This window comes from Pisolithus orientalis (genome assembly GCF_024613125.1).
Source record: "Pisolithus orientalis strain OTSU chromosome Unknown F5J12scaffold_33, whole genome shotgun sequence".
In the NCBI taxonomy this organism is placed as follows: Eukaryota; Fungi; Basidiomycota; class Agaricomycetes; order Boletales; family Pisolithaceae; genus Pisolithus; species Pisolithus orientalis.
In genome coordinates this window covers 195,409-222,580 of record NW_026260814.1, presented here as the reverse complement: position 1 = coordinate 222,580, position 27,172 = coordinate 195,409, and the positions used below count along the sequence as shown (strand labels likewise).

Genomic DNA, 27,172 nt, shown 5'->3' with positions numbered 1-27,172 from the left:
AGCTTCACCCTGACTTCCATACAAGTTCCCCCTTTACAGGAATGCACTAGTTAATGGTTGATTGGTTTGTTTATGATAGGATGAATGCCAGATTGGACCTCAACATCATTCTCAGCTCTCACAGTACTGAATTAGTTCCAGGACACATGGAGCATTGTTGGGGAAATAGTACAGGAGATGACTGCCAGCAGATTTCTGAAGAGACCAATGGTACTGATAGCATATTCTATTGTTTATACTATAGCATACACCAGTATTTGCTGAGGTTGCCCTGAGAGAATGTCCCTGATGAGCCAGAATGGTGATTTCTTGAGCTGTGCTACAGTAAGAAGGCTTAGTGGTGCAAAATCACTGTTTGGCATTATTTGTTTGTTGACAGATCATTCAGTAGACCATGTGATAAATTATGTAAGCATTGGTGAGCATCTTATATCATTTTATATGTGTTCCCATGGACTGCATCCCTAGTATGCCATAAAGTTCCAAAATTGTCCCAATGAGCTGTCATTTTCATTTGGGTATTCAGTCACCAGTTTTCATCCAAATATTATGTAATATGGCTCATTAGAGAGCCATGACCAGCTGCTTGGATCCATCCACCAACACCTTGAACTGGACAATGGTAGTTCACTGCCTACACCATGATTAATGAAAAACATGCAAACATTGGGACAATTTTATGAGCCACTGTATGCCTTGTAGAATAGGGGCTCAGGGATGGTGATGACTGGTGGAATATGTACACAATCCAAACACACCTTCTGCCATTCCTACCTGTCTCTGTTCCTCTCTACCCCATGATACCCCATTCTGCAGCCACAACAACCTCCACCCCCCTGCCACTTCCACTGCTACTGTCACTACACCCTCTGCACTGACTGGGGACAGTCAGCATTCGAAGTGCCCTGCAGGGGAGACCCACATACCACTCACTCGATCCAATGCCAAACACAGTTTGTTTCTCCTTATCTGTTTTACCCCAGGTTTTGTCCTAAGACCTCTGTTCCACCCCAGGTTTCATCTGGTGATTCTACTGATAGCTAGTCCTCACTCAAACAACATAAGAATCACTAACAAAAAGTCCAAAACCATCAAGAAAAATAACAAAACACCCAATAAGTATATAACTAAAACACCATCTCTCTTGTTACATTCACTTACTAAGTCTCACTGATGCCATCCTTGGCCACTGTATACCACAGATACTCACAACTACCCTGTACATTTCTTCTTCAAACATGCATGGTGGTACCCCACACACTCTACATTACCATGGCCAAACCAAGCTCAGTTTCCCACAGAGAGTAGTCAAGCACTCCATGTCATTTCACATCACAACCTCATACACAAGGGAGAAAATCAGTATATTGCATGCTCTGCACTCTGAGATGCAGATAGGACAACATAGTGAATCTAAACTAAGGACAATCACTCTTATTCAACCCCTATTTTCTCCAGCACCTCTGCAAGCTGGTCAATATGAACTTGAAGGCACAGGTATATGTCCTGTGACTCTGCAGCCTCAGCCTGCAACAGGTCTGCTGTGACCTTGGTGTTGAGCCCACCATGCACTGGGGCCTTTCCCTTTATGTGTGAGTGGCTTTCAACCACTTCAACATTGACATTGTCATCATCATTGGCCACCTTCTTGGATGAGCCAGCCTTGGGAGCCCTCAAGGTCCGCACTACAAGCTGTTGGCCCCAGACCTGCTGAGACAACTGCAGTACTTACCAACCAAAGCACCCACCTGTGCCTTCCTTCCAGCCCTTGTGGATTTCTCACAGCCCTGCTTGATGCATGTGCATCTGTGGCATGTCTGCCCTGCAGGTCTGATACATGGGGTCTTCTTTACCACACACCTCATTCAAGGCTCCTTGTGAAGGATGGACCCCAGCAGAACCATGACCTTGGGTATCTCAGCCTCATCCTTGCTCTCCATGCTCCATGACCATCTGCCAAGACCACTAAGGGCCCAAGTGTTAGCCTCTGCCACACTGTATGAGGAACTCACTTACCTTTTGTACAGGTTGGGACACCTCCACATGTGACATCTTCACTGTTGCAGCTGGCACCTCTGTGCTCACTCCCTGCTTTCCAACCTCCTGCATGGCCTCCTCTCCCATTTGCACATCCTTGTCAACCCCTCCATGCACTGCCATGGCAACCTCCTCTGTAGCCCACCTCTTGTAGGCCTCATCAGCCTCTGCCATGATTGGCCCATCCACTGCATTGATCCTCATGTTAACCCCCAGTGCCTGACCATGTTCAACAATGGGAAAGCCCTCACCCTGGCCATGGTCAATGATGTGACCCACAGGAGTGAGGCATGTGCTTACTGTTCTCTTCTCCCACCAGTGCATCCACAACACCTTTTCCTCCCACAGTTCCTCCTTGTCATCCAGGAGGCACCTAGCCTCAGTGACCAAAGCTGTAGAAGCAGTGACAAACTGCTCCCTCAGCATGGCCTTCTCCACTTCAACCAGGTCAGGGGTAGCCATGTGAATGAGCTGGGAAAGCCTTGGGAGATGATTAGCAGACATAGTACAAGTGTAAGAGGAGTTGATGGGGGGGGAAAGAATCAAACCAATGTGAAGGTTTGAGCCACACACTAACAAATATATACTTAGTGGCCATGAGGCACTTATGTCATTGGTCTGGATGCTTCTATGCAGCATTCAACAGTGTTCTTGGCTTCCTTGGCAACACACTCCCTTCACTTCTACACTGCAATCACTGGTGTTCTTGAACCCTCAGCACCACACCTTCTCCACTACCATGCAGCATCATTGTTTACATCCTCCACACCACATGGCTGACCAGGGATGGTCAGCATCTAAGTCCCCTGCAGGTGTAAGGTATCTGCATTCCCTAGACACATAACCCCCTATCATTGACATTCCACAACTATCATTATGTCCCCAGACCACTCACATCCACTCCCACTCATGTGCTACCTTCCTGCCTTCCTTGCTACCTTCCCATGCCCTCACTCCCTCTCATGTACTGCTAATACCTGCAGCTGCTGTGTTCTGGTCACTTCCTTTCCTTTGGACTCTTTTCTTTTACCACAGTCTCTGCTCCCTTTATGCTAGTAGTATACCCTTGGCCCCTATTGTAGCCTGTCCTGTGTGCATGCACTCTCATGCAACTTTCTTTTACTTGTACCTTGTCCTACTCTAGGTACAGAATGATACCTTTTGGCAGTTGGAAGGTCACTATGAGTTTTCTTTTCACTTTGTCTACACTGCACACCTTGCAAACTGCTGCACATGAACTACATATAGTGCTCACACTACTGTCATCACCAGTACAACACCATGGAACATGCCATGCATGCCATGAAACATTACCACTACAAATCACAGAGTCCCACCTTCTAGTCTCAGCAGTCCAGAATCCCTTGGGATGAGCAATTCATTCCCTTCATTTTATTGTTGCTATCTAAGCCATCTAGCTTGTATTATACAGCTACTTGGACTTTCCTTACATTGTACTCTCATTTGGCACTGAGATGCAGGCAGTTATTTTGTCCCTAACCAAACCCATGCATCCAAGGAAGACAGCCATTCCTTCTTTGCCCAGGGCCATAATCACCAGCTACAAAGCTATCAAATTAGTACAACATAACACATCCTGTTGTTATATTCCCCACAGGAGATTTCTTGTCATATTGCCAAGTTTTCATATAATGCCTGGTTAGCAAGTTGGATGAGCTGCAGCTTTTGTGACAACTGACACTTGTAAGCTGTACAGCCTTTGTATTCATGTATGAAATGACAGCAGGGTATTATTGGACTTTAATGCCATTTCCTATGATAGTTTCTTGCTATGTTTGAGTTTGTGGTCCAGCTATGGGTGAGCACAGGTCCAAGACTAGAAGTTATAGTTTGTGAGGAAACTCACCCAGTCACCAACCAATTGATCAACTGGCCTAGTCCTTGTCATGTTCTATGTCTTGTTTCTAGTGTTTTGCTCAGCCCAGCCTCAAGCCCCAGGCCAGAGGGAATAGTACTGTATTCACATTGCTAAGTAGAGACAGTCCATGCCTATAACCCCTGCCCACATCTGCCCCCTCCCCACTGGCCTTGCAACAGGACTTTCCAGTGGAGATGAACCAGACTTGAAACACATGCAGGACCAACATCTGGCAGGAACTGATTATTTAGGTTATTATATGCATGTGTTGCTCAGTGGTTTGCCAATTTACTAGGAAGTAGGGCATTAAGTGAGAGGGCAGTTGTCACAATGGAGAGAAAATGGTTGGGTCAGCAGAGGGATGGTTAGATGAGAAATGTTCATTATAGCTGCTGAGTCACTTCTGCAGGATTTGAATTGCACTTCAACATGAGTCATAAAGACAAAATAGAATGGCATAGAACATAGGTAAAGTTTGACTCTGGATAGCTGAGTGGCATGGCAAGTATATATATTGATTCAATCTATACAGAACAATTGCATCTTCCCCATATTTACTGATGTGGCAAATGTGGGGATTGTCAACATGAAGATTGGTGGCTCATCCAATTACAAGGGCAGAGACAACTGCAGATTTTGCAAGCTCCCCCCACAGTGAAGGATTCCAAAGGATCAGCATTGGTGGCCTGAAAATAATCTCTTCATTTTTCATGTGCATGTCACACCAATGAAAAGTGGAGGGACTCACAGCAGGCCCAGTAACCACTTGAAAAATATCCCCTCCTATGTCATCTTTGCTAATCCAAATAGAGGTAAGAAAGAGGTTGATTGGCATTGAGGGAATAGTATCTGACACATCTGATTTTCCTTTGCAATACCAACAAGGATGGGGGTTAAAACTTCAACATCTTCACCATGATGCTGAAATGCTTCTGTGATAAGTTTAGCAACAGTAGCTTGGACACCTGATGTTTGATATGTTCTGACAGCCTGTTCAAGGTTTGCCTGTAGATCACCATTCACTTTGTTGGCCGGCAACAAGAAGTACAAATATTCAAATACAAGTATAGCACCTGCAATTGGGTGTTATGGGTGTCAAATGATGACAAGAGAACAATTACCAATGCCATATGCTGCAACATATTGCAGTGAAGGTTTTTGTGAGATGCCCAAAGTAGGCATGTGGACAGAAGAAGAGTAATCAGTGATAGTAGGCTATAATGCTGTCAAGTCAGGTGATCTGTTGATGGCAGAAAGAAGGAAAATAAAACAGACCACCTGAGCAATTTGTGATGGGAGCATGTCAGGTGACATCAATGAGAAACAGGGCCACAAACCAACTACAAACTTTATCAGTGATCATCATACAGATTGAAAGAAAAATGAATGCACACATTCTACAGCACATATTAGCATGGGAAAGAATCCTGAAAGATTATGACTGACATGCTGATAGATGCAAGTAGAGAGATAAGGGTCAAATTGAAATGCCAAGTAAACATTGACCTACATCCTGAGATAATGTAAAATAAGAATGTGGACTGGATACATCAATTCAGCTCACCATCTATTTTTGTAATATGGACAACATGTTCAAAAAGGAGGGACCATGGTCAGAATGGTTCCACCACCTGCCACAGCTCCACTCACTTCCTATGAATGCAAGTCCAAAAGGGTGGGAGTGAACATGGTCAGAATCCTTCCACCACCTGCCATGGCTCCACTCACTCTCTATGAATGCAAGTCCAAAAGGGTGGGAGTGAACATGGTCAGAATCCCTCCACCACCTGCCATGGCTCCACTCACCCACTGTGAATGCAAGTCCAAAAGGGTGGGAGTGAACATGGTCAGAATCCTTCCACCACCTGCCATGGCTCCACTCACCAACTATGAATGCAAGTCCAAAAGGGTGGGAGTGAACATGGTCAGAATCCCTCCAGAACCTCCAGCACCTGATCCACCCACATGCTATCCACCCAATGCCACAGCCACATTAGTATTTGTTATATCCTCTTTTTTACTATTTTACACACTTCCTGTTGAAAAATCAGTATCTCCTCCAATCCACTCACTATCTTCTTACATATGGAAACCATCTTGAGAGGTAATATGCAAGACCTGCTGGTGTAATCTTGCCCACCATGCCATGCATGCAGTTCTTCAGTGTCCTTGCACATATCAGTACATTCTTATCCTTCTGCTGTCTCACCTACTTTGTTATTGCAAACTCCATACACAGTCCTAGATTAGATTGCTGTGTTGATATGAGGAGCTGCTGCAGTCCTTCCTCATTTAATGCATTTGCTGTGCATGTCAGTAGGGTTGTACAATCAGCACCCTCTTCTTGCATTCCTGCAGTCATTTCCTGTCAATGTTGTGCCATTCTCAAGTGATGGTTAGGATACTCACCAGTGAGTGACAGATAGTCATGGGGTGGAAACCTTGACTTATTCAACCAACCCTTGACCTTTATGAGACACTCCATCAACTTCCTTTTTTCTACCTCCAGAGCCCTTTCCATTGCATCATCTTCATTCAAACCACCATCAACAACTTCCATGAAGGCATCCAAGGCCAAGGTATCTGTTTTTGTTAGCAATACAATTACAGGAACTGTGACAAAAAAAGTGAAATTTAAAACCATCAATGAGAGTATGGTCAATATACACACCATGCCCTGTATCACACATATCAAAAAACTTCTTTTCTGCAGCTGTGACCATCCTGTGGCTTTCATTCAAAGGAATGCAAAACCTAAATCCATCACAGAAACCATGTCACTTTGCTTAGGGTGTCAGATGCAGTGTTCCTACCATATGGCATGGATTCTCTTGTCCAGCTTCATTGTCTTGGCGCGATCCATCACGAATTCCTTCATCATGTCAAACTCCCCTTCACTTCCGGCCTCGAATCCACGTGAGTCATGGAATACGAAGCGTCGGTCACTCTTGAAAACCAGCTCATCCTCAATGTTGTGTTCACCACGCTGGATGCATTCAACCATTCAGCGTACATTGCAGAATATTCATGAAGTCACTTCACCTTTAGTGAACCCTGCACCAAGGTAGCATCCACCTGAATAAAGCCCGACACATCGTTAATCTCGAGCAAATACCAGGAAACATACACACCTTCTCTCCTTCCCCATTAAAAATTTCTGGTTGATCCGTAGTATTACAGACCCTCTGCAGGATCGTCGTTTTACCTGCATTGGCTCTGCCCATGACTAGAATGCGAAAGCGATCGATGCGATCGATGTGCTCTCTAGCTTTCGCTGGATCTAAGCTAATCATAGGGGATATAGTGGTTGACGCTGCTGATCAAGGTTCCCAGACTTGTCCCATGAGCAGTGAGCAGCAAGTACAACGCTTACCCGCGGCTACTTCTTCAGTGTGTGCAGGAACAGGAGTATCCGTACTCTCTTCTGGAGAACATAGAACGGCGGGTTGCGCCTCGATTAGTGCAGGAGCGAGAGCACCTGTACTGTTTGATGGAGAACCTGGTCAAGTAACTAAGTACGCTTAGGAACCACATAAAGAACGCAGTGCAACCACCTTGAATAGAGGCAGGCACGGGAATGTTCGTGTCTCTAGGGCTAGGCCTAGGGCCCAGAGAACGTGCGCGAGTGTTCTCGACTACCTTGTCAGCACGAACGTCCCCAATATTGGCCGAGGGAGAGCCAGAGCCTTCGACAGGAACTTCAGTCAGCACAAGAACGGGATCTATACTGGCTGTGGGCTGAGCAGCTCCAATGGGAGCAGGAACTTGACGATCAACTGGGTCGTCGCTCGGAGACGGCGGTTGTCGAATACAACACAACGCCTTGAACCATTCAGGAGCCATGAATAATGAAACCTTGAAGTTCTTGGAATGTCGCAGGAGTAATAAGCGTATAGTTCGAGACGAAGATGGACGCGTGGAGAGGGCGTGGAGTTGCGGACTGTTGGTCGATATCAAGGTGGCGGCTTTTTCCGACACGAGCACACGTTCTGATTCAAAAAATAGTTCGTCAAGTCGACACTACTATTACATTGTTTGATCTATACTGCTCGGGTGTCTGTGGTCATGATTGAGTGTATCGTAAGGAAAGATAGAACTGGACATTTTAGAGATTGCAAGGGATCACATGTAAGAGTGGTGAACGGTGAAAGAAAAAAAAGAGATTAGCATGTAATTTTGGAGCCTGAAACTAGATGTTCGGCAGAATAATGCGTAAGATACCACAATTAGAAGCGTCTAAGGAAATCGAAAGTCAACGGAATGGATGAGGGTAATTTGGATACATCCCGTGTATCTGGTAAGCAAATTGAATAGGATAGCTAGATAGAATACGAACAGTAAGAAACATCGTGGGGGGAAGATCATACCACTGTCGCAAGAGGGATTTACAATCAGGCAACGCCAATCTCGATAAAACTTCTCCACTTCCACTGAAGACATGCGCTCGTCCGGATCAGGCCTTCAGATCGATGAAACTACGCAGAGGAAACCATGATTCAAGTGTACTCCAGTCGTTTGCGTCCGCGAGACATGGCTGTGGAGGCAGGTGAAGCTCCAACAACATTGCCTACAAGGTAGGATGCAGCTGGGGCCGAGGTCGACATGGCGGGAAGGGACGAACTGCTTGCCGACGCAGAAGGCCCAACAACGAGCATCGTCCTGGATAAAAATAACGGCACAGACCGTGCAGGTGAGGACGAGAATCGTTTCCGGATACGCTGATTATCATCTGGTTCAGGCCGTACTTTGTTGCTCACGAAGAGACACGAAGAATTGGAAGGGCTCTGCCCTTCCTCAGCTCCTTCATCCTCTACGTCCCCCATCAAGCCTATGTCCTCAACACAAATGGTCAGCGCAAGCCGTATCTCCTCTCCCCGAGGGCGAGTAACAATTATATCCCGTCTGTTGCTCTCACCTGTCACCCTCTTCGTCCTCGCCGTCGCTCATACTCATGAAGTTACTCATTCAGTGTCCATCTCCACGCCCACTGGCCCCACACTCCCAATCTTCCCCTACCTTCTAGACAAGCTAACGCATCCATTCTACTCCGCAGTTCTGGCCGATGAGGTGATGCTTTCTGAGCGCGCAGGTGAGGACGCGCGACGCTGGTGATGAAGCTTATGTGTGTCCGCTCCACTGTCTGAGAACGCCGGTGAACGAGGAGAGAAAGGTGGCGGTAAGAGCAACGATGAATCGTACTCGACAAGAGGGACTGAGTGGGACGCGCGGCGATGTGAAGATCGGGGCGGATGAGGTGCTGAGACGAGTACGTTCAGAGATGACGTATATGAGGATGTAGAGGGTGCAAGCGAAAGATACGGATGCGATGGTTGCACCAGTCAAGAATGTGAAGGGCTCGGAGGTGCTGTCCTCGTTCCCTTCTGCATCGGCAAGGAGGAAGGCGGCTGCGACTCTGCACTCGGAGGGTTGTTGGGTAGTAATGTGTGACGGTCGCAGGACTTGGTCACACTAGTAAGAGTGTTTCCGTCGAAAGGTCTCAAGCGTCGTTCGTCAGAACTGGCCAAGGGTCTCTCGATAAAAACTGCTCCCTCCTACCTACTACATGAGTCTTTATATACCTACGTACACAAAGGACTGTACTAAAGAGGAAGTATCAAGGCTGACATATTGTACTTGGTTCCGTTGTCGTATCCGCGGGAGCGCGGGTCGTTACATCCGCCCTCCTGATCTTCTGGGGAGATCAAATGGTCACACTCGAGACGACTAAGATCGAGTTCGTGAGGATGAGATAGAGCAGTAGGATAATGATGAATTTCGTACCCGGACTGAGGCCGGTGCTAGCATCACCACCTGTGGGAACAGGTTCAGCATTGATGATTGTGTCGAGCAGTTCGTCCAGGGTTCCAGGCTCCTTACGAACTGCAGTAGTGGGGTTGGTGGCGCTCTCGCTGCTGTCCGTCTCTGCAGACTGTCGTGCCCGGGATGATATGCCGAATGCCAATAGCAGGAGTGGGGTGAAGTTGCGTCAAGCCTTGGCAGACGGCAGGTCGTTGGTAGGGAGTGAATCGCATTGTCACGTCGCGGGTATTGTCGCCCTTGTGAGGGGTAGTGTGGACTTTCCGCAGGTGTTTTCTTCGTGGCCCGCTGTTAGCACGTACAGTTGTAGTGGCGCTGGTTTCTATCCTGCGTTTAGTTCGTGATCTAGATACCATTTCAGGTGTTTTCTTACGAGCTCTGGTGTCAGCTTTGAACCGATCGAAGATCATCCCAGAGAGGGAGTTCCCTCTGTTGCGGCGGTCTCGGTGACTGATTGCTCCATGTCCCCGAGGATGAAGGGGCTTGCGAACGAACCCATCTGGTAGTGGGTAACGAAAAGCCGGGTCCGGGTGTTCAGCATTAGTCTCGCAAAAGGTGACATATCCGGCAGGGAGACGGTCCCTGGTGAGATCAAAAGTTCCAGCAAGGATGGCCTCAGCCGTGACCCGAAATTGTTCAAGCTGGAGTGGTTGGAATACAGGGCGCGGCATTCTGGTGTGGACGTGGTACTGGGTGGTTGAGAGCCTTCGCCGTCCTTTATATATTTTCTTGTGAAGGTTAGAACCCGAGGAGATGCTCTGGTGAGCAGGCATAACTTGGTTTGACGTCGTGAAAGCAACACCGGTTACTACGCCATCGATCAGGTCAAGCGCGCGTGTGCAACGAGTGGCCTCATCATACCAGGTGCCAGATAAAGTGAACCTCTTTGTTGGGATGGTTCACCCGCCTCAGGAGGTCATTGATGGATGAGGCACCCTGTGCCTCGAGGTAGTGTGTCAGGGCTTCGAGTCGTTCCACTTCCGGGTAGGGTAGCCAGATGGAATCCCCACTCGTGTATGCTACTTCGAACAACATGTCCGGGCCTTGACCGTGGTGGTCGTTTATGTGCTTTACTGTGAGCTCTTCGACTTTGCCCAGACTGACTATCTGTGGGAGCTGGCGGCCTGGAAATCATCGGTCATCGTTTGGCACGTGGATACGCAGTAAGCTCGCGTGAAATGCTGGGTGTACTCCGCGTTGTTTGAGTTCTGCGGGAATATCCAACAAGAAGGTGTTGTTGCGGTAGTCCTCTGGTATGCGGAAGGGGCCGATAAATTTAGGGGCGAGTTTCCTAGCATGACCCTTAGTAAGTGTCAGATTGGCAGTGGACAGATATACCAGGTCACCCTTTACAAACGGGGTTTCCTTTCTCCTATTGTTTGCTAGTCGAGTTTGTTTGACACGAGCCGTGATGATAGAGTCATGGGCACGCATGATTGCATCTTTCATTCGTTTGGCAAAGGTCCTAACACCTGGGTATTTAGTATCTGTTTCCCAGATCATAGTTTTAGGTACACGACCGTAGTTGAGTGCGAATGGGGCAAACCCAGTGGTCTCGGACCGAGCGCTATTGATAGCAAACTCGATTGCAGGTAGTTTAGTTGCCCAGTCTCGCTGGTTAGGTGAGATACATGACCTGATCATCTGGGTGATGGTGCGGTTAGCTCGTTCTGTCATACCATCGGTTTGTGGGTGGTAGGAGGATGACAGTCGGAGCTCTGATCCGGTGAGCTCATTCAAGCAAGTCCAGAACATACTTGTGAATAATGAGTCACGGTCACTGACTATGTTCCGTGGCATTCCGTGGTGTTTGTACACACGATCGAACATGACTTCCGCGATGTCTTTAGCACGGTAGGTTTGTTTGGTTGGTATTAGGTGGATCATTGTCTTCGCATATCGTAGCTGTATGAGCTCGGAGAGGGAAAGGTGTGGGATTGGTGGCTGTATGATATGTATGAGCAGGAGTGGGCAAAGGCTGCGAAGCACCTTCCAGCCATGATGAGAGGGTGATCTGAGACGAGCATCAGCTGCGGATCCTGGGTTTTAGGAGGGCCTTGTCCGACGCGACGGGCTGACGCTTGGATCCCCAACAGATAGGAGGACAATGGCGTTTACTTACGATACATGTTTGTGGGCTCAGCGGACTGGTGGCATGGCGATGCATACAAACTCGGTAGCTGTTTCTGTAGGCATGGCTTGTATGTATGGTGTGAGGATTTGGTTGTGTTTCCAGTAGATAGAGTTGAAATGCATCGCTCGCCCACCTCCCTTTGACTTTCATAACTTCGAAGGGAACTCCTCGGAGTAGATATTCCAGCGTGGCTCCTGTCTTCAGTCCGTGTCTGTGCACGTGGTCGTGCCCCACTGCTTTGGCTAGCTTCTTCATTCGTGAGATGAAGGCGTGGCGGGTTAGCGGTTGATGTTTGCCTCCCTTCTTGTATGCAAATAAGGGGCCATTCTCGGGTGGGCTGTTGATTAGTAGGTGCCGGGTGAACGCTGCGTGGGGGTCGGATGGGCCTGATTGTTTTGCCCAGTTCACCTCTTCTCCCTGGGGGTTAGATTTTGTATTTGGCAGTAGGAACACCGATGTGCTGAGGCCGTTTCGGTCGATGTCTTCACATACTCCTTTGGGGGTGATATGGAGTGCTGGGTCGAAGGAGTCAAGGCGTTTGACAGTGAACTCTCCTACTCTGGCGGCTGCATAGAATATGGTGGTTAGGCAGGCGAAGACCACTACGTCCATGGGGTCCTCACTCTGTAGCTGCCTGTGAAAATCGCATATCATCTGTACTGTGATTGGTCTCTGGAGGTTCTGTTTGGAAGAGGAGGGGGCTATCTTGGCTGCACCTTTTAACATTGTCACTGTCTGGTCCTCGTGTATTATCCAGGGCAGACCATTGAGAGTGTGCCAGGCATGCACATCTGTAGATGTAGCCATGTATTGTCTTGCCTGAGTAGGAGCCAGCTAGGGATGATATGAAGGTGGAGATCAAGACAGTGTCTGCAGGAGCTCTTTCCTCCTCTGGGATGTCCTGGCTATTGCAGAAAACGTGGTATACTAGAAGCCCAGCCCCATATGATGCTCTGGTGCTCTCATTCCATCCCCTGAGGGTGATGTCTCGAACCCTATCCCAGAAGTCTGGTGGGATGTTCAGAGACTGTACAATGCTGAGATGCAGGTTGCCATTGCTCTAATCTGTCTTTTGCTGGGCATAATGGCCGCAGTTCGGATGGTTTGGGTGTCAGGTTTGTTGGGTAGGGGAGAATGATGGTAGGTTTCTGTGAAGAGCATGATTGCTGGGCAGCTGGTGTCACAATGGTGTTAAGGAAATTTATGCTGGACTGTGAAATCACTGGAGCATGGGTCATCAAAATTGAATATGAGGTGTGTGATGGGGTCTGGGATTGGGATGGGAGGGAGAGCAAATTTGGAGGGGGGATAGATGCCCCAAGAAGGTTTGTCTGCTGGGTTGTCTTCACTTGGGACATAGTCTGTGAAAATTCTGTGTGGGGGAGAGGTGAGTAGAGCATGGATCCTCTGAAAGGTTTCATTTGTGGGTCTGTTGTTGGACAGATGATGATGAGGTAACATACAAGGAATTTGAAAGCCATGCTCTCTGCCCAACTGATGTCCCTCTCATCTCCCTTCCAGTTTGCATGCAACTTCCAGGCTCTCCATCTTTCCCTGATGACAATTGCCAGACCGACACTGGAGCTGGCATCTGAAAATGCACAGAGGTCTATTGCTGATGGGTGGATGGGGATGGGGATGGGGAGAGATTGTTGTAGGGCATTTTTCCACCAGTGTAGTTCGTTTTGTAAACCTCGAGGTGGAGTGCAGGGCATGAATGGTTTTTCGCCAAAAATGGTAAGCATAGCTTGTAGGGATGTTAGGCAAGCACTTCCCCCTGGGATTACTAGTGCTGCATGGGCAAGTCTCCCGTGGAGTTTCTGTACCTCTTCTAGGTTATGCACTTTCTTTTACAGCCATTCATCTATAGATGTAGTGTATTTCTCTCTTTTGTTTGCTGTGAGACCTACTGTTTTATCATCTAGATTTCATAGGAAGCCCATGAATGTTGGTGACTGGGAAAATGGGGTGTCCTTGGAGGGTTCCCAGGGTATTCTGAGTTGATCTGCTACTGCATTGATGTGTTTGAAGGAGTAGGTGTAAGTGTTATTGTGTGAGGCAAATTCATTGGTGTCCTCAAAGGCTTTTAGGGGATGGAGGCAATCTTCTGCAAGTTCTTCATGGTCCCTGTTGGCTAGTTTTGTGCCTTTGTACCATAGCTGTCTGCTGTCTATCTTTGTTCCTCCATTTTGTGAGATTGTTTTGGCTTTCTGGGCCCTGGCCAGGTTGTATTTGAGTACTCAGGATCTGGGTAAGTGTATGAAGAAATGGTCATCTACTCATGCTATTATGGGGCTGATTCCCTCAGCTTGCATGATATTTAAACTTGTGTCCCTGAGTCCCCCATAGACTCCTGCCAATGGTCCATACCCAAAACACAGTGTTGTATCAACTGCAAAGGTCAGTGGTGTTTCTGAGAGGCATACTACCAGACCTGGCCACTGGGAGGGGTGGATGGGTATCATCCTATAGGCTTCTGCTACATCTCTTGTTGCTCCTTGGCATCCTGGGGGGAGTGACATTATTAAAGCACACATTGTGAGGAACATTCCCCATGCACATGGGAATAAAGAAGAATCAACACAAGAGTTGATTGAAGCAGTGGCACCATGTCTAGGTATGATAGGGTAAGATAGGTTTTGTATTAGTTAATACTTTCCTGGCTTTCTAGGTTTTGGTATGATACTAAGGATGGAGGATTGGAAGGGTCCTATGTACTGTTCAAGGAGGTGGGGAGGGAAAGGGCCTAGATAGCAACTCTGTGCAAACTCTCTGTTGACTATCTCCTGGAAAGCATGGTGGTGTTGGGCTATGGATGGGCTGTTTGGGGGGGTGTATGTTTGGGGTATGTTAGGTGCATGGACATGGAAGCCATAGGTGAGTTGGTAGATTAGGGATGGGTATTTAGAAGTGAGATGGTGATGTGCAAGTAGTCTCTCCCAGGCTTGAGGGTGGTATGGGGTTTGGGTGACTCCTCTCTGTCTTGATTCAAGTGGGTTGGCAGTGGGGACAGTCCTGATCTCCATGCTTTGAGTCTCCACAGCCCAAACACTTGTGGCAGTGCAGTTTGCTTGTGCAGCCACAGGGGCATTCAAAATCCCAGCAGAGGATGCAGCTGCTCTTGTTGATGAGGTGGCCTTGGTGGTCCCACATGCTATAGGCTGGGGTTGATTTGTCCCATTGCATGGGCTCATTGCAGAAAGGTCAGTCCTCATGTCATCCCAGGCACTTTGGGCATACAATGTAGGTTCTGGGGTGAAAGTCACAATGGCCCCTCCTCTCTCTGCTGGGGCTTCATCATGGGGATTTGGAGTGTTTGTGTGGTGACTGCAACCTGAGGTGGTGGGATCTAGATCTCTGATGGTGCTGCCTTGTCTTCTGGCCCTGATTATATCTGGGGGAGGGGGAGCAGGAGGGCTTGCACCTCTGGAAGCAGTAGGGCTGACAACCTCTCTCTGTCATTTTGGGCTGGGTGAAGCGGCTGTGCTGAAGCTATTGTGCAGGTTTTTTTTTTTTTTGAATTTAAAAATTTGTATAAATATTGTATAAATATTTTGGCACATGGGCAGCAGCAGCAGTTTGTTAAAAGGTTCATCTGGTGTGATGGGGAGAAGCAGAAAGGGGGGGGAGTGGCTGTTATTTTGGCAGCAGCAGGGTGGGCAGGGCATGATGTGCAGCAGCAATGGGAAGAAAGGATTGGCTGGTGTGGGTGGGAGTATGTGGGGGGTTGACAGGTGAGAAGGGGATGGGTTGTCAGTTTGATGTTCTTCCATCTAGGAAAACTGTGGGGGGGGGACTGACCTGATCAAGCCCTGATTGCATGTCCCTTGTGTCTAGGTCATGTCCTATGTCTGCTAAAAGGTCTTTGTTGATAACTCTGATGTTGTATGCTTGGTTTTGTGCTGCCTTGTCATGCCAGTCTTGTTGAACCTTGGATGCATAGTGCAGCAGAGTTTGTTCCCCATGATCTCCTTGGTCTTGAAGTTGGTGGTTGTCTATCCCGTGGAAAAACCAATTGAAAGCATTGACCAGCTGGTTGCCCCATCCTGCATTCTTGATACAGGTCAGGAAGTGGTTTTTGGCATACATATACTTGGTGAAGGTTAGTCCATGGTCTGGCTTTGCATTCCTGGAGGTGGTAAGGGAGTTTGCAGTCCATAGCATTACATTTCCTTCACCAGCCTGGGTAATAGCTAGAGTATCATTCTCCTCCAGTCACCTGACTGACTATGCTGCCTCTCATAGCCCCTCCCTCATGAAGTACCACATATGGACAAATTTGAAAGCTTCAATTTTTTTGAGGGCATACTTGGCTGGTCACATCAGTAGTTTGGAGGATACTATCATGTCTGCATCAAAGATGGGGGGGCTGGTTTCAGGGGGTTGTTGGGGAAGACATTCAGGGTCAACAGGTGGTGGTTGTACTGGAGGGGGAGGGGGTCTGTGTTCTGCTTCCTGGTGTGGTTGGTCCCCTTGTTGGTGATCACCTTGTGGGTTGTCCTGGATCCAGCACTGTTCCAGAGCTTCGATGGCTTCCTCCCAGGACAGTTCTGCCCCAGCCATTACAAGTTCAACTACACCCTGGAAGGCCAGCAGGGCAAAGTCAGGGAATTGTGGCTGTTGGGATTGCTGGGCATCCATAGTTGCAGCTCTGGCTGCCTATGATTGCCTGAAATCTGGGGTGAGATTGGGGCAATCCTCAGAAAAAGGTGAAAAAGGAGTGTGTTAGTTAAAAGAACACTAAAGGAGTGATGAGAAAGAATGAAAAACTGAATGATGAGAAGCCCACACTGTGGGCTGGGTTCTGATGATGATGGAAGGAAGGAAAACTGATGCATGTGGCTACACAGCCACTTGTGCAAAGACAATATTCTATTACTTGTTATACCTCTTACATACTAGAATCTCTAATGTTAAGTGGTCTATGACAACTAATATCATATCAAATGATCCATTGAGCATCTTAGAGTCTGGGAGCAGTCCTACAAAGTCAATCCCAATTGTCTCCCATACTTTGTTGACCAAGTCATGATTGGGAACAGAAGGATGGCCATTAGTGCAATGGTGGTGTTCAAGAACATTGATGGCAGTGCCACATTGGGAACCCTAAAATAACAATCTGAATAAATAAAGCTAGCAGGGATGGCATTTTCATACCTCTGGCTGAGCCTTGTCCTTGGATTGTAAGCTTTGCAGAGCTGCATTGTCATCCTTGTTGCATGAGTACTGAAACTCATGGTCAAGGGGTAAGGAATTGTGGCAAATAGGATTGCTTGTCATTGTTTCTTGGGAGAAGCCTAACAAAGAATGTTGAGCCAATACCATAATAACCTCTGATGCATACCAGGATGAGTTGATTGCCTAAGATTCATTGCATCCCATCCAAATGTCCTCATCTTTGTCAGACTCATTGCCAGAGACCTGGCCAGCCTCTGTGTCCAATGGGTTATTACTCAAGGACTCTGACTCCTCTTCTGAGGAGCCCTCTGATGACAGCTTCTCTGAACTCTTGTGGCAAACATCAGCGGTTGCCAAAGTTTGTCTCAATGAGAGTGACTATCAAGGGAGGGGTCAATACAAGAGTCGGGGAAAGTAGCAGGTGGCTGGTGGGGGATAAACTGAGACTGGTAGTTGGGCTGGGGTGTTGGTGGATGAGATGTATCACTGGGAACTTGGTCTCCCTGAATTGCAGTGATATAAGGATTATTGAGCACTTGAAGGTCAGGTTCCATCCCAGGAGGCATGATATGACCTGGCTGTTGAGCCAGAACACTGAAACCAAAGTGATGGGAGTCTGTGGGGCACTGATGGAAGACAGGTGTTGCTACTGCTGTTGAAGACTGAGGGACAGGATTCTGAAATGAACATTGTATATCAGTATGAAAAGACACTCACTGGAGGCATGTCAGCTGGGCTAGGATCATTCACAATGGGAGGTGCATAGGGTGGTGGGGTGACATTGGACTTTGCAAGCAGTTAGCTTGATATTTGCAAATAACTAGAACTGACCATCAGTTTTGCATTCTGGCCAGCACTGTGGCCCCCACCCTTTTTCCACCAAGTGGGCAGAGGTGCAAGAGGATTTATAACAGAATTGTTGGGGAGATCCATCAACTTTTGCAGCCATGTAGCTCAGCCTTCAAGGGCAGTACCAATCTGCTCCAATTGCTTGGCCCTTCCACCTGAACCTGCCCCTGCCCTTCCGCTACAATGGAATCCCACTGTGGCAACAGACTGAGACTCTTCGAGATTGACAGGTGGGCTTCCTAGATGCTTGTTTTGTGTGGGTCAAGTGCTTCTGTTGGCCTCTGGTCATTGTTTGGCTTTTTTGCTATCCTTCTTTTTCAGCAGGATTGTTCCAGATTGGGTGGACATCTGAAGGTACAAGCAGTTAAGCAGAGAACAGTATAAGATGGAAGCCTGGGGACCACAATGAAATGACATCTTGTGAATCCATATAATCATTGACAGGTTCATTGTGAGATGTAAAATGAAATGAGGTGCAGAGACAGTTACCCACTGCAAATGAATTGAAACACTTTACACATAATGTACAGAACATGAACTAAACATAAAATTCATGCTAAGACTACATGCCTTTGAAGCATTTATTGGGTATAGGAGGGTTATCCATGCTCGTTACCTCTTCACAAAGGCATTTAGAAGACATAATTGCTGAAGACATAACATCCATATCATTCTCCTGACTCAGATGCATGCTTGAATTAAGCACTTTGTGCTGGGCAATGATCTGCTGGAATGCATTTGTCATCTCTGGTGGTTTCTTGTATGGCATGCTGGCCAAGAAATGATCAAAAAGGGAGATAACATCAGAGAACTGCACTGCAGTTCTGCTCAGCAGGGACCACCCAAGCAATACATGCCACTCGTTGTCACACACCAAAGGTGTTTGGTGAGGTGGACATGGATACAGCTGATGAATGGAGATGAAGACCATAGCCCTCATGCAAAGAAGGACAGCCAGAAATGTTGGCAGTCATCCCTCGCACAAGAACAAGTCATCAGTGCCAGAGAAAAAGAAAGGGAGTGAGTTAAGTGCTGGCTAAAATTCTTAAGTGCCCATGTATGGCATTCTGGTTTTTGACATATCTAGTGCTCAGCCACATGATCTTACCTTCCAAAATTGGAAAGGATTTATGCACTCCACATGTTTCTACAGCACTCCCTCCAAAAGATGCTCATTTCACTAAATTCTTCTGATATGGCTGCCTCTACATCAGTCATTTTGCTTGTCCCCTTTGCTAGGGACCATGGCTACATATATCTACCAGGAGTTCCTACCAGCTTCCATCCTGAAGCATCCTGGTACATCCCACCCTCGTCTGTGCCCTCTCAGCCCATCCAGCTTGGACAGTGTGTTCTTTTTGTCAGTATGACCTCTAGGAGGACATTCTTTGGTTGCCTCAGGTCCATCATTTGCTTGGAAAGGTCTTATGTGGTCATTTCAGTCTCTCCAGTCCAAGAAGCATATGGATCCTTCCTCCCTGCTCCCTGCAATGTCTTCATACCAGTCTCATACATCATTCTTCCAAGATTGCAACAGCCACAGTATAATCTACTGTTCCCCACTCTCCCTGATCACATCCATGATGAGTATGATGCACATCTTGCCTCCTTGTTGCAAGATACAGCAGAAGACACTCCCCCTTCATCCTCTCTTCCAACAGAGCCTCATTCATGAAGTTTTTATTTGCTTCACTGAGAGGATGGTTTGGGGGGGAAAGTTGTGATCCCCTATGCTCCTGTCACCCCACAGACCCCCAAAGCTTGACCCCTGTTGACATCTGACTCACCCTGTCCACTTTTGGATGTACTATATCAGCATCAGATCAGTGCTGCCTCTCTGTCATCCCACCTTGGCCTAGAAGCAATCTCTTCAAGATGTGACATGCACAGCCTCCCCCTAATGTGATTCCAGTGTGCTTTCCCAGTTCCTGACATCACTTGACTCATACTTTGATGTTCTGACTGTCTTTGACTCACCTGTTGCCAATACTTACCAATCTTTTGACTTTGCTTACTGATTCTTTGCTTTTTGGCTTGCTAATCCTTACCAATGCTTACCAATGCTTTCCAAGATGATTACCCATTGCTTACATTCCTTACTCATCAGTTACCAATTGCTTACCAAGTGTTTGCACCTTGTTTTCCAAGGGCAACACCCCTGTACTGTATATAAATCACTGTACTTAGATAGCAAAAAGAGAAGACATCAGAGAGCCCCTCTTGCTTGCATTTTATCATCACTCAGTAATTCATTCAGCAGCTTTGATAGTTGAGACTTTATTAAGGGTCTAACTATTGTCTACTTTGCTTATCCTTGTCTATCATCAATATACTTTGCTCCAAGCCCTCCCTGAGCTCAGTGCAGCTTAGGTCATTGAATTAAGTTGTCATCCATCCTTCTGTAGGCTGACAGCAGTCTACCCTATCACATTCTCTTGCATTCCCGCATCTTCTTCATCAGGAGCACCCCCAACCCTCAGCACTTGTCTTTGATTGTTGTAGCTCATAAAAACCCTCCCAAAGAACAGGTTCTACCATCCAGGTACTGCATAGGCACACCACCACTCACTCATTTTGTCTTTTGTGTTGGTTTTGGTTGGTTTTCACCACTGAACCACACTTTGACTCACATCATTAGCCAGAGGGATTAGATGTTGAAAACATTGCAAGACCTTGGAATCCAGCCTTGATTCAGATGGGTCATTAAGGACTGTGAACTTAGCACATCTGGCAATTTTGAGATCTTTGGCTGCCTTTTCACTCCACAAGCCAAGAAGTGTCTTTTCATGGCTGATATCTTGATGCTTGTGGCCAAGTGGCCCATCATAAAGGAATGAGGATCCAGATGAAAACATAGAACAGGGATTCAATATCATCTGCAAATGTATGGTGTATAGTAGTAGGGTGATTGATGAATATGTGGGTGGGAGAGGCACTTTTCCAGATTGATGGGACATTAGTCTTTCCACTTTTAGTGATGGCTTCCTTGAGTTGGCAAAGGATATTCACTGAAAGGAAGGGGACTGTCCCCTTTGTGTACTATCAGCTTCAAGTTCCAAAATGTTTTGCACAGTACTTACTGTGCCACCCAAGTCATATTCCCCCTGTAACATGACCCATACAGCAAATTCCCAGTTGAGGAGAAAGCTGTGCAACACATTTGTGAAGTCCTCAATCATCGTATTGTTGATGCTACAATCTCGATGGAGGACACCCCTCTTGAGAGCCTGCTGTTGGACTGTTAAAGGAATTAGTATTGATTTTACAAGTGGAAGAGGATATGTACTTTGTAAAATATCTTGGATGCATGAATCGAGTTCCTTTTTTGTCTTGAACATTACCATTGGCCTTGCACATGGCTTCATAGCCAATCACACTGTGAGTTCTCCTGAGACTTCATGCACAATTGATCACCACTTCTCATCATGATATCATTCAGTTTTATTGACAATGCCCAGCTCGACCTCAATGACCCAGTAGTGTTGCAACTTGGGAACTCTGTCGATGTCCTGGACCAGCTTCATCATGTTGACTTCATGCAGGGCTGTCCTCTGCTCCAACTCCTCCACCCAATAATCCTTGATGACATAGTATTCCCCATTGTAGCATGTGAGGTAACAAACAGTACCCCTTCCTAGAAAGCCTGTGCTTGAGAATAATACATTGAGCACCTCATAGAAGGTCTTGTTTACTTGGATCCTCCCAATTGCTGGGATGTGTTCGGGTGATGCAGGAGTCAGGAGTGAGTTTGCACTGGGGAGGATGCCTGACTCCAAGTGAGGAGAAGGCATTGCAGGAGAGGGGAAAGGGGTGAGAGGTATCGCAAGTGCTGTGCCTTTGTGGCTGTGTGCAGGATGGGGGGATATCTCTATGGTCAAATTGAAGCCAAGGGTTGAGCAGGAGCTGAATGCAATGGCACATACAATGTATATGAAGACTTCTGCATCAGTGTGGATATTGATAGAGGGTGAGATTGCACCACCGGAGTGGTTGTAAAAGTGAAGTTGAAGAAGTTCACTATCAGTGATTGATAATCCAAGGACATAGCACCTCCAGGGCTGGTTGATGAGGGTTATATATGCCTTAGTGTCCATTGTCTTCCCAAGGTGGGATGCTGGCTTGAAAGACTCCTTTGAGTACTCGCAATGACTTTGGGACTTAACCATGTAATCTCATCAAGGGATACTGGGGTGTTATCGACAAGGATGAGGTTAGGCTTTTGGGAATAACCTGTAGAAACTCATAAGCTGGTTCTGCTCCAGTCCACCATCCATTGATGCTGGGGTTTTCTGGATAGACTGGGCATCATGGATTTGGCAGCAGTTCTGATAGCATTGAGAAACAGAGCAACTTGCCTTTCAAAGTAGAGCTTTTCCAATTCTACTGGCAGCTCTGAGGCAAGTGGCCCAGGTTGCTTTGGAGGTGAATCAGAGCCTGGGGGTGGACGAAGCTCCCAGTTCCAGTGCTTTCTATTGTTGTCATATAGGCTGACCAGGCTGTCCTCTGACAAGCCACTCTGGTTGAAGGGGGTGGAATAGCTATGGACAGATGCAGGAATTGTTTTCAGAGGGACAATCAGGGACCTGGGAGCTATGGAGGTGAATGTATCTCTGAAGGACTCGAAGATAATATTTGTAACATAACTGAGGCTCTGAGGAGAGCTAACTTGTATCTGTGGTTCACAGATGATGGTGCCCTCAAGTTCTGAAGCAGTGAACTTGTCCATAACATGAACTGTGCAGCCATGTTTGGGTGGGGGGAGAGAATCGATCAGCTTATAGGTACCATCTATTGTTCGATATCTGTTTTTGTTCAAGTCTTTGGACATTTCTGAGGGTTGTTGACAAGTAGGGTCACATGTTCAAAAATGGTGCCACCACTCAAAATACTGATGCATTTCAACATTAACATGTAATAAGCTCTGGTATATGGTAAGGTAACATGTATGTTGACTAGATGGGAGGAGAGTCCGAATGACTTAGGGCAAAGTATGTATTTCTGTCAAAGTATTTGTTGAGATAGAATTCAGTAGAATGCTTGAAGGAGTTGTATGCTGTCAATTGATTATCTGCAGTTTGCCTGAAGCGAGGTATGAGATGTGCAAACACCCAGACCTGACTGAGTGGGATGACATCGCCAAGATGCTGGCCATTTGCTCTCTTTGTATGCCTAAGGATATGTAGGTGTGTTGCATCTTCAGCTGCTATGTCAAAATGTTGTATGTAGACCAAAAAACAGTCTGTCCACAACCATCTTACCCCCCTCTTGCCAAAAGGGCACATCAGGAGATGGAGCTGGCCAACAACATGACCTAAGATACTCTTGTGAGTGACACAGAAAAGTAGTGTGGACCACAAACCTTTCAGGCCACTCTCTGGCCATTTGAAATGGGGGTCCACATTGATGATAGCTGCATCATAGCAGCCAAGGGTCCAGGTCTCACAAGGTGGAGAACAGAAGAGAGTCTGGGCAGGGAGGATGTCCATGATATCATGTATTTCCATGTTCTGCAGCTGCATCTTGTACCAAACCTGCAGATCAGTAAAAGGCAGGGTTGAAGAGCTTGATCCCCAACATTGCCCACTCATAGTGTGCACAGAGCTTGGTCCATACACCTTCTCATGATTTAGAAAATCAACAAGGGTGGCTCAGAGGTCAAGTAGTCCAAACTACTTGGCAGCACCATCAACACTAATGCATTGCAAGGGTGGGTCATAGGAAAGGTTGATCATTGTATCATCTGCAATAAAACTACACAAGGGGAAGGGAATGGAGTCTGGATCCTGGGTCCTGAGGCATGCAGAGATGGCAAAGTAATCAGTGATGGGCTGCATGGGACCTGGCATCTTGGAAACTAGATTCACCTCCTCGTGATCACTGATCTCACTGTCGCCATCATCAGAACTCCCATCCTCAACCTCCAAGGACTTTTCTTCTGCATGACCATGGGAGTGAGTCTTTGATTCATATAATGATGTCACAAGTTCAAATGTCCTACATTTTTCAGCATGATCAAGGTGCTGGCAAATTTGAGGATCATAGTTATTGTTATTGCTAGCTGATGTGGGTGTCTTGATCTCTGATACATGGGTGTGTTCAGTTACATCAGCAGTCCATTGGATGGTGACCCTGACATGCTTCACACTTGGTATGATGCTCTGCATGAGTTCTAACTTGGGGATGTGCCAATTGTCAATGGGCTTGTTTCCCTTACCACATTGTGCACCATGATCAAGTATCAACTGCTTGTGCACATGAAACTCATCCAGTACAGAAGATATTATACAAAGATTGTTGTTGTCAATGTGGTAAGCTTGGACTCGGTATTGGAAGTCCATGAGTGCACAAATAGCAGTAATGATTTTGGGAGGGGCTGCTCCAGTGATAACACTGATGATGTAATGTTGGACATCACAGTGCATGCATCCAGTCACCTGCTTCAGCTTAGCAACACCACCTTTAAAGTGACAGAATCCTGCAGTAGGCTGTAAAACTGAGAAGCAAAAGTCGATTTTGGCTTCACCAACTGCATTTATGCACCACTTCATGTCGTGGTCCCAAAATTCCTTGTGCAGGTGGTGATGGGGCTCCAGAGTTATAAAAGTGCTTGGACAAGAAAGTGGAATGTCCCTTCAAAATGGGTCACTAACTCTGCTGAGGTGGAAGTGCTATGCTTCACAAAAGAAGACTTGGATGTTTGTAGGGTGGACCTTCAATTTCACCACTGCAAGCTGAGCCAAAGTGGTGGACACAGTTCATGGCTCACATCGGAATGGGTCTCCAAACTGTTTGTACATCGCCATGGTGATTGGGGAAGTCTTTCCCCCAACAGCTGCAAGCATGGCAGCCTTGGGAGTGTTGGTGATATAACCCACGATTGGTGTGAAACAGTACTGCATGTGCCCCAGAGAATCTGGTAACATAATGCTGAGTTTGGCAGCTTGCTTGATGGGTTCAAGTACAATATCCAGGCATTCATGAATGAGCCTATCTTCGAGGAGGCCATGCATATGCTTGTTCTTGTGCATGAACTTGGGGATGGGGAGGAGAGCAGCGAGCATAAATGAGTTGGATGACAATTTTAGGCATGTGGACATCTTGATATTTGCTAGGCTGATGAGAAGTGGATGAGCAACTCTGCCACCACATAAAGTAGTAACATTTGTCTTGTCTGAAGAAAGTATTGTGCCAAGAAGAGTCACTCTGCTTGGAAGCTGTGACTGGGGTACATCAATTGAATAAAAGGATCTATAACTCGCAGTGGAAACATGCCTGCATATGCCAAGCATTATCAGCGGTCATCCACTTTGTATACACCCTACAAAGCTTCTCAGGTGTTTTGTATACATGCCTCAGAATGAAATTGAGCTGGTCAGAGAACAAAGGGTGGTTGAGGGGCCACACAATGCATTCCAGGGGATCATGCCAGTACAAGTGCACAGGGTGTTTGGTTGGCTGTGAAGGAGTAATCTCCATTGAGTGCCAGCATGGCCCACCAGGCAGTAACTCAGCCAGCCCATGAAGTGCTCTGGCTGTATGAAAGGAAATATTTAGTAGCTGTATCTGGTGCACATCAATAATGATCTTCAGAGAGAATAGGGACAGGCTTATGATTGACAATGGCAAGAAAGAGTCTATAGCTCTCATGCTCAGGCCTGAATGAAGTAACCACAATGCCAGCTCCCATTCATTGTGGGAGTTGAAGGGGTAGTACATATTTGATGCCTGTAGGTTGCTGAACTGGTTGCCATTAAATTTGTCCATAAACATTGGGCCAAGTCCAAACATTTTAGCTGTGCCCTTGAAGTCATCTGTGGTTGGCCCCCATGTGTCAAATGCCATATGAACAAAATCTGGGTAATCGTGAGTTGCATAGTCATTGGGGTTAGTGCTCATCAGGACATCTTCTAAGTGTGTTGGGTGTTGAGAGTTATGAATGTTCAAGCTCAAAGGTTGGAGAGACTCATGAAGGTGGACTAAGTTATTGACCCAGGTATTGCACCCAGAGGACAGCTGGCTCATGTGCATTGTGACAGCACTGTGACTCTGGAAGCTGTCTTTACCACAACTTGGACAGCAGGGCATACTCTAGATGGTCAGGCAGGCCAATTCTGTGTTACATGATTATCACTTCAGTGTGAATCAGGATGTTGTTCAGATTGCTATGGAGTGTATTTCTCATATACTACCCAATCACATCCCATTTGCAAACATAGTCACTCAGTGTCTGTTTATAACCTCAATCACACACACCTTCATGCTGGATTGACCATGCCCATGGTTGAGTGTCACCCAGGCAGCAAAGGACTGCCCCATAAGCCTTGTGATAGCAGGTTCTCTTCCTGCAACAGCCCCTCTAGTAGGTGCCAAGGTCAAAGCAGAGACAACTGGTGTCTTAGCTGAGATGTATGGAATATTGGAGTTGTCCACTCACACAGTAAGTTCTTTTTTTCCTTCCTAATAACTGCTCATTGATAGGTTTTCAATCTGCAGCATGAATCAAAGAGTCAGCTGAATCACAAGGCACTTCTCCTTCTCAATGTAGCACATGCACAATGCAAAGTCTTTCATGTGGAACAAGCTCTGGTGACATGCATTGCCCATGAATATGAATTGATGGCCAAGTTGTACAAGTACAAGGTAGGCAGCAGCAAGGCAAGAGTCCACTGAAAAAGATATGGAGGTCAGCTCATTATGTGTAGCAATGAAAAAACACAGACTGGGGGAGCCTATTTTCAACATTAGTGTTTTGGCCAGTGAGCTGCAGCCATCTCTTGAGTCTGATGGTATGCTATGCTCACTCTTTTCTTTTGGGCCACTATTTTACTTAGGCTGGATCTTGATAGGCACAGTTATTGAGCATGCTGGTAGTCAAATACTTGCCATTTGTCTAGACTAGTACTATCCATTACTTTCCTGTACTTATTGAAAAATGCTGTATGTTATGTTTGTGTGTTGTTGTTGTTGCCTTCATGCATATGAACAAAGTTAGATCTACCAAGTTCTCTACTACAGTGGGAATCTAGGTTGCTGTATTAGCTAGGTGTGTCTGTTCCCTTGTATGCTAGGTAGCTATTGGTCTTTGGATTGCTGGTATCACTGGTGTGGCTTACTCAGGTGCTATGAGTTGCTTGGATGCTGGCTGCTACTTTGGGCAAGTCTGGTGTAGTCTACTCTGGCACTATGAGTTGCTAGGATGCTTGACATTGCTTTGGACTAATATGGAATTGTGCAAATACTATGGGCAGCTATGAGTTACTAACACATTTTTGTGTTTT

At 46.7% G+C, this 27,172-nt stretch overlaps 7 protein-coding genes across 7 annotated transcripts; 2 read left to right on the top strand and 5 right to left on the bottom strand.

Annotated features, from left to right (window-relative positions):
* Nucleotides 1-1,434: 1,434 nt before the first annotated feature.
* F5J12DRAFT_785122 (uncharacterized protein) lies at nt 1,435-2,541 on the bottom strand (the record flags this gene model as incomplete). The annotated part of the gene is made up of 5 exons (XM_051743177.1): nt 1,435-1,707; nt 1,733-1,822; nt 1,908-1,987; nt 2,013-2,289; nt 2,338-2,541. The coding sequence occupies 5 exons, from the start codon at nt 2,539-2,541 to the stop codon at nt 1,435-1,437; spliced, it is 924 nt and encodes a 307-aa protein (XP_051597017.1).
* A 3,584-nt stretch (nt 2,542-6,125) lies between these two features.
* Nucleotides 6,126-7,209, bottom strand: F5J12DRAFT_725184 (uncharacterized protein; the record flags this gene model as incomplete). Its single annotated transcript, XM_051741607.1, has 6 exons — nt 6,126-6,268; nt 6,326-6,529; nt 6,588-6,670; nt 6,730-6,902; nt 6,959-6,991; nt 7,048-7,209. 6 exons carry the CDS (start codon nt 7,207-7,209, stop codon nt 6,126-6,128), a joined length of 798 nt encoding a protein of 265 aa, XP_051597016.1.
* A 1,309-nt stretch (nt 7,210-8,518) lies between these two features.
* Nucleotides 8,519-9,593, top strand: F5J12DRAFT_956658 (uncharacterized protein; the record flags this gene model as incomplete). Its single annotated transcript, XM_051749874.1, has 4 exons — nt 8,519-8,606; nt 8,655-8,983; nt 9,006-9,182; nt 9,216-9,593. 4 exons carry the CDS (start codon nt 8,519-8,521, stop codon nt 9,387-9,389), a joined length of 768 nt encoding a protein of 255 aa, XP_051597015.1. The 3' UTR covers nt 9,390-9,593.
* A 7,635-nt stretch (nt 9,594-17,228) lies between these two features.
* F5J12DRAFT_895792 (uncharacterized protein) lies at nt 17,229-17,978 on the bottom strand (the record flags this gene model as incomplete). The annotated part of the gene is made up of 4 exons (XM_051747874.1): nt 17,229-17,368; nt 17,425-17,722; nt 17,763-17,831; nt 17,877-17,978. The coding sequence occupies 4 exons, from the start codon at nt 17,976-17,978 to the stop codon at nt 17,229-17,231; spliced, it is 609 nt and encodes a 202-aa protein (XP_051597014.1).
* A 2,333-nt stretch (nt 17,979-20,311) lies between these two features.
* Nucleotides 20,312-21,939, bottom strand: F5J12DRAFT_785117 (uncharacterized protein; the record flags this gene model as incomplete). The annotated part of the gene is made up of 6 exons (XM_051743176.1): nt 20,312-20,425; nt 20,525-20,770; nt 20,975-21,132; nt 21,181-21,253; nt 21,344-21,737; nt 21,818-21,939. 6 exons carry the CDS (start codon nt 21,937-21,939, stop codon nt 20,312-20,314), a joined length of 1,107 nt encoding a protein of 368 aa, XP_051597013.1.
* A 907-nt stretch (nt 21,940-22,846) lies between these two features.
* F5J12DRAFT_725231 (uncharacterized protein) lies at nt 22,847-24,316 on the bottom strand (the record flags this gene model as incomplete). The annotated part of the gene is made up of 3 exons (XM_051741615.1): nt 22,847-23,205; nt 23,254-23,541; nt 23,578-24,316. The coding sequence occupies 3 exons, from the start codon at nt 24,314-24,316 to the stop codon at nt 22,847-22,849; spliced, it is 1,386 nt and encodes a 461-aa protein (XP_051597012.1).
* A 1,404-nt stretch (nt 24,317-25,720) lies between these two features.
* On the top strand, nt 25,721-26,564 carry F5J12DRAFT_785115 (uncharacterized protein; the record flags this gene model as incomplete). Its single annotated transcript, XM_051743175.1, has 3 exons — nt 25,721-25,757; nt 26,255-26,331; nt 26,373-26,564. 3 exons carry the CDS (start codon nt 25,721-25,723, stop codon nt 26,562-26,564), a joined length of 306 nt encoding a protein of 101 aa, XP_051597011.1.
* Between the last annotated feature and the right edge of the window lie 608 nt (nt 26,565-27,172).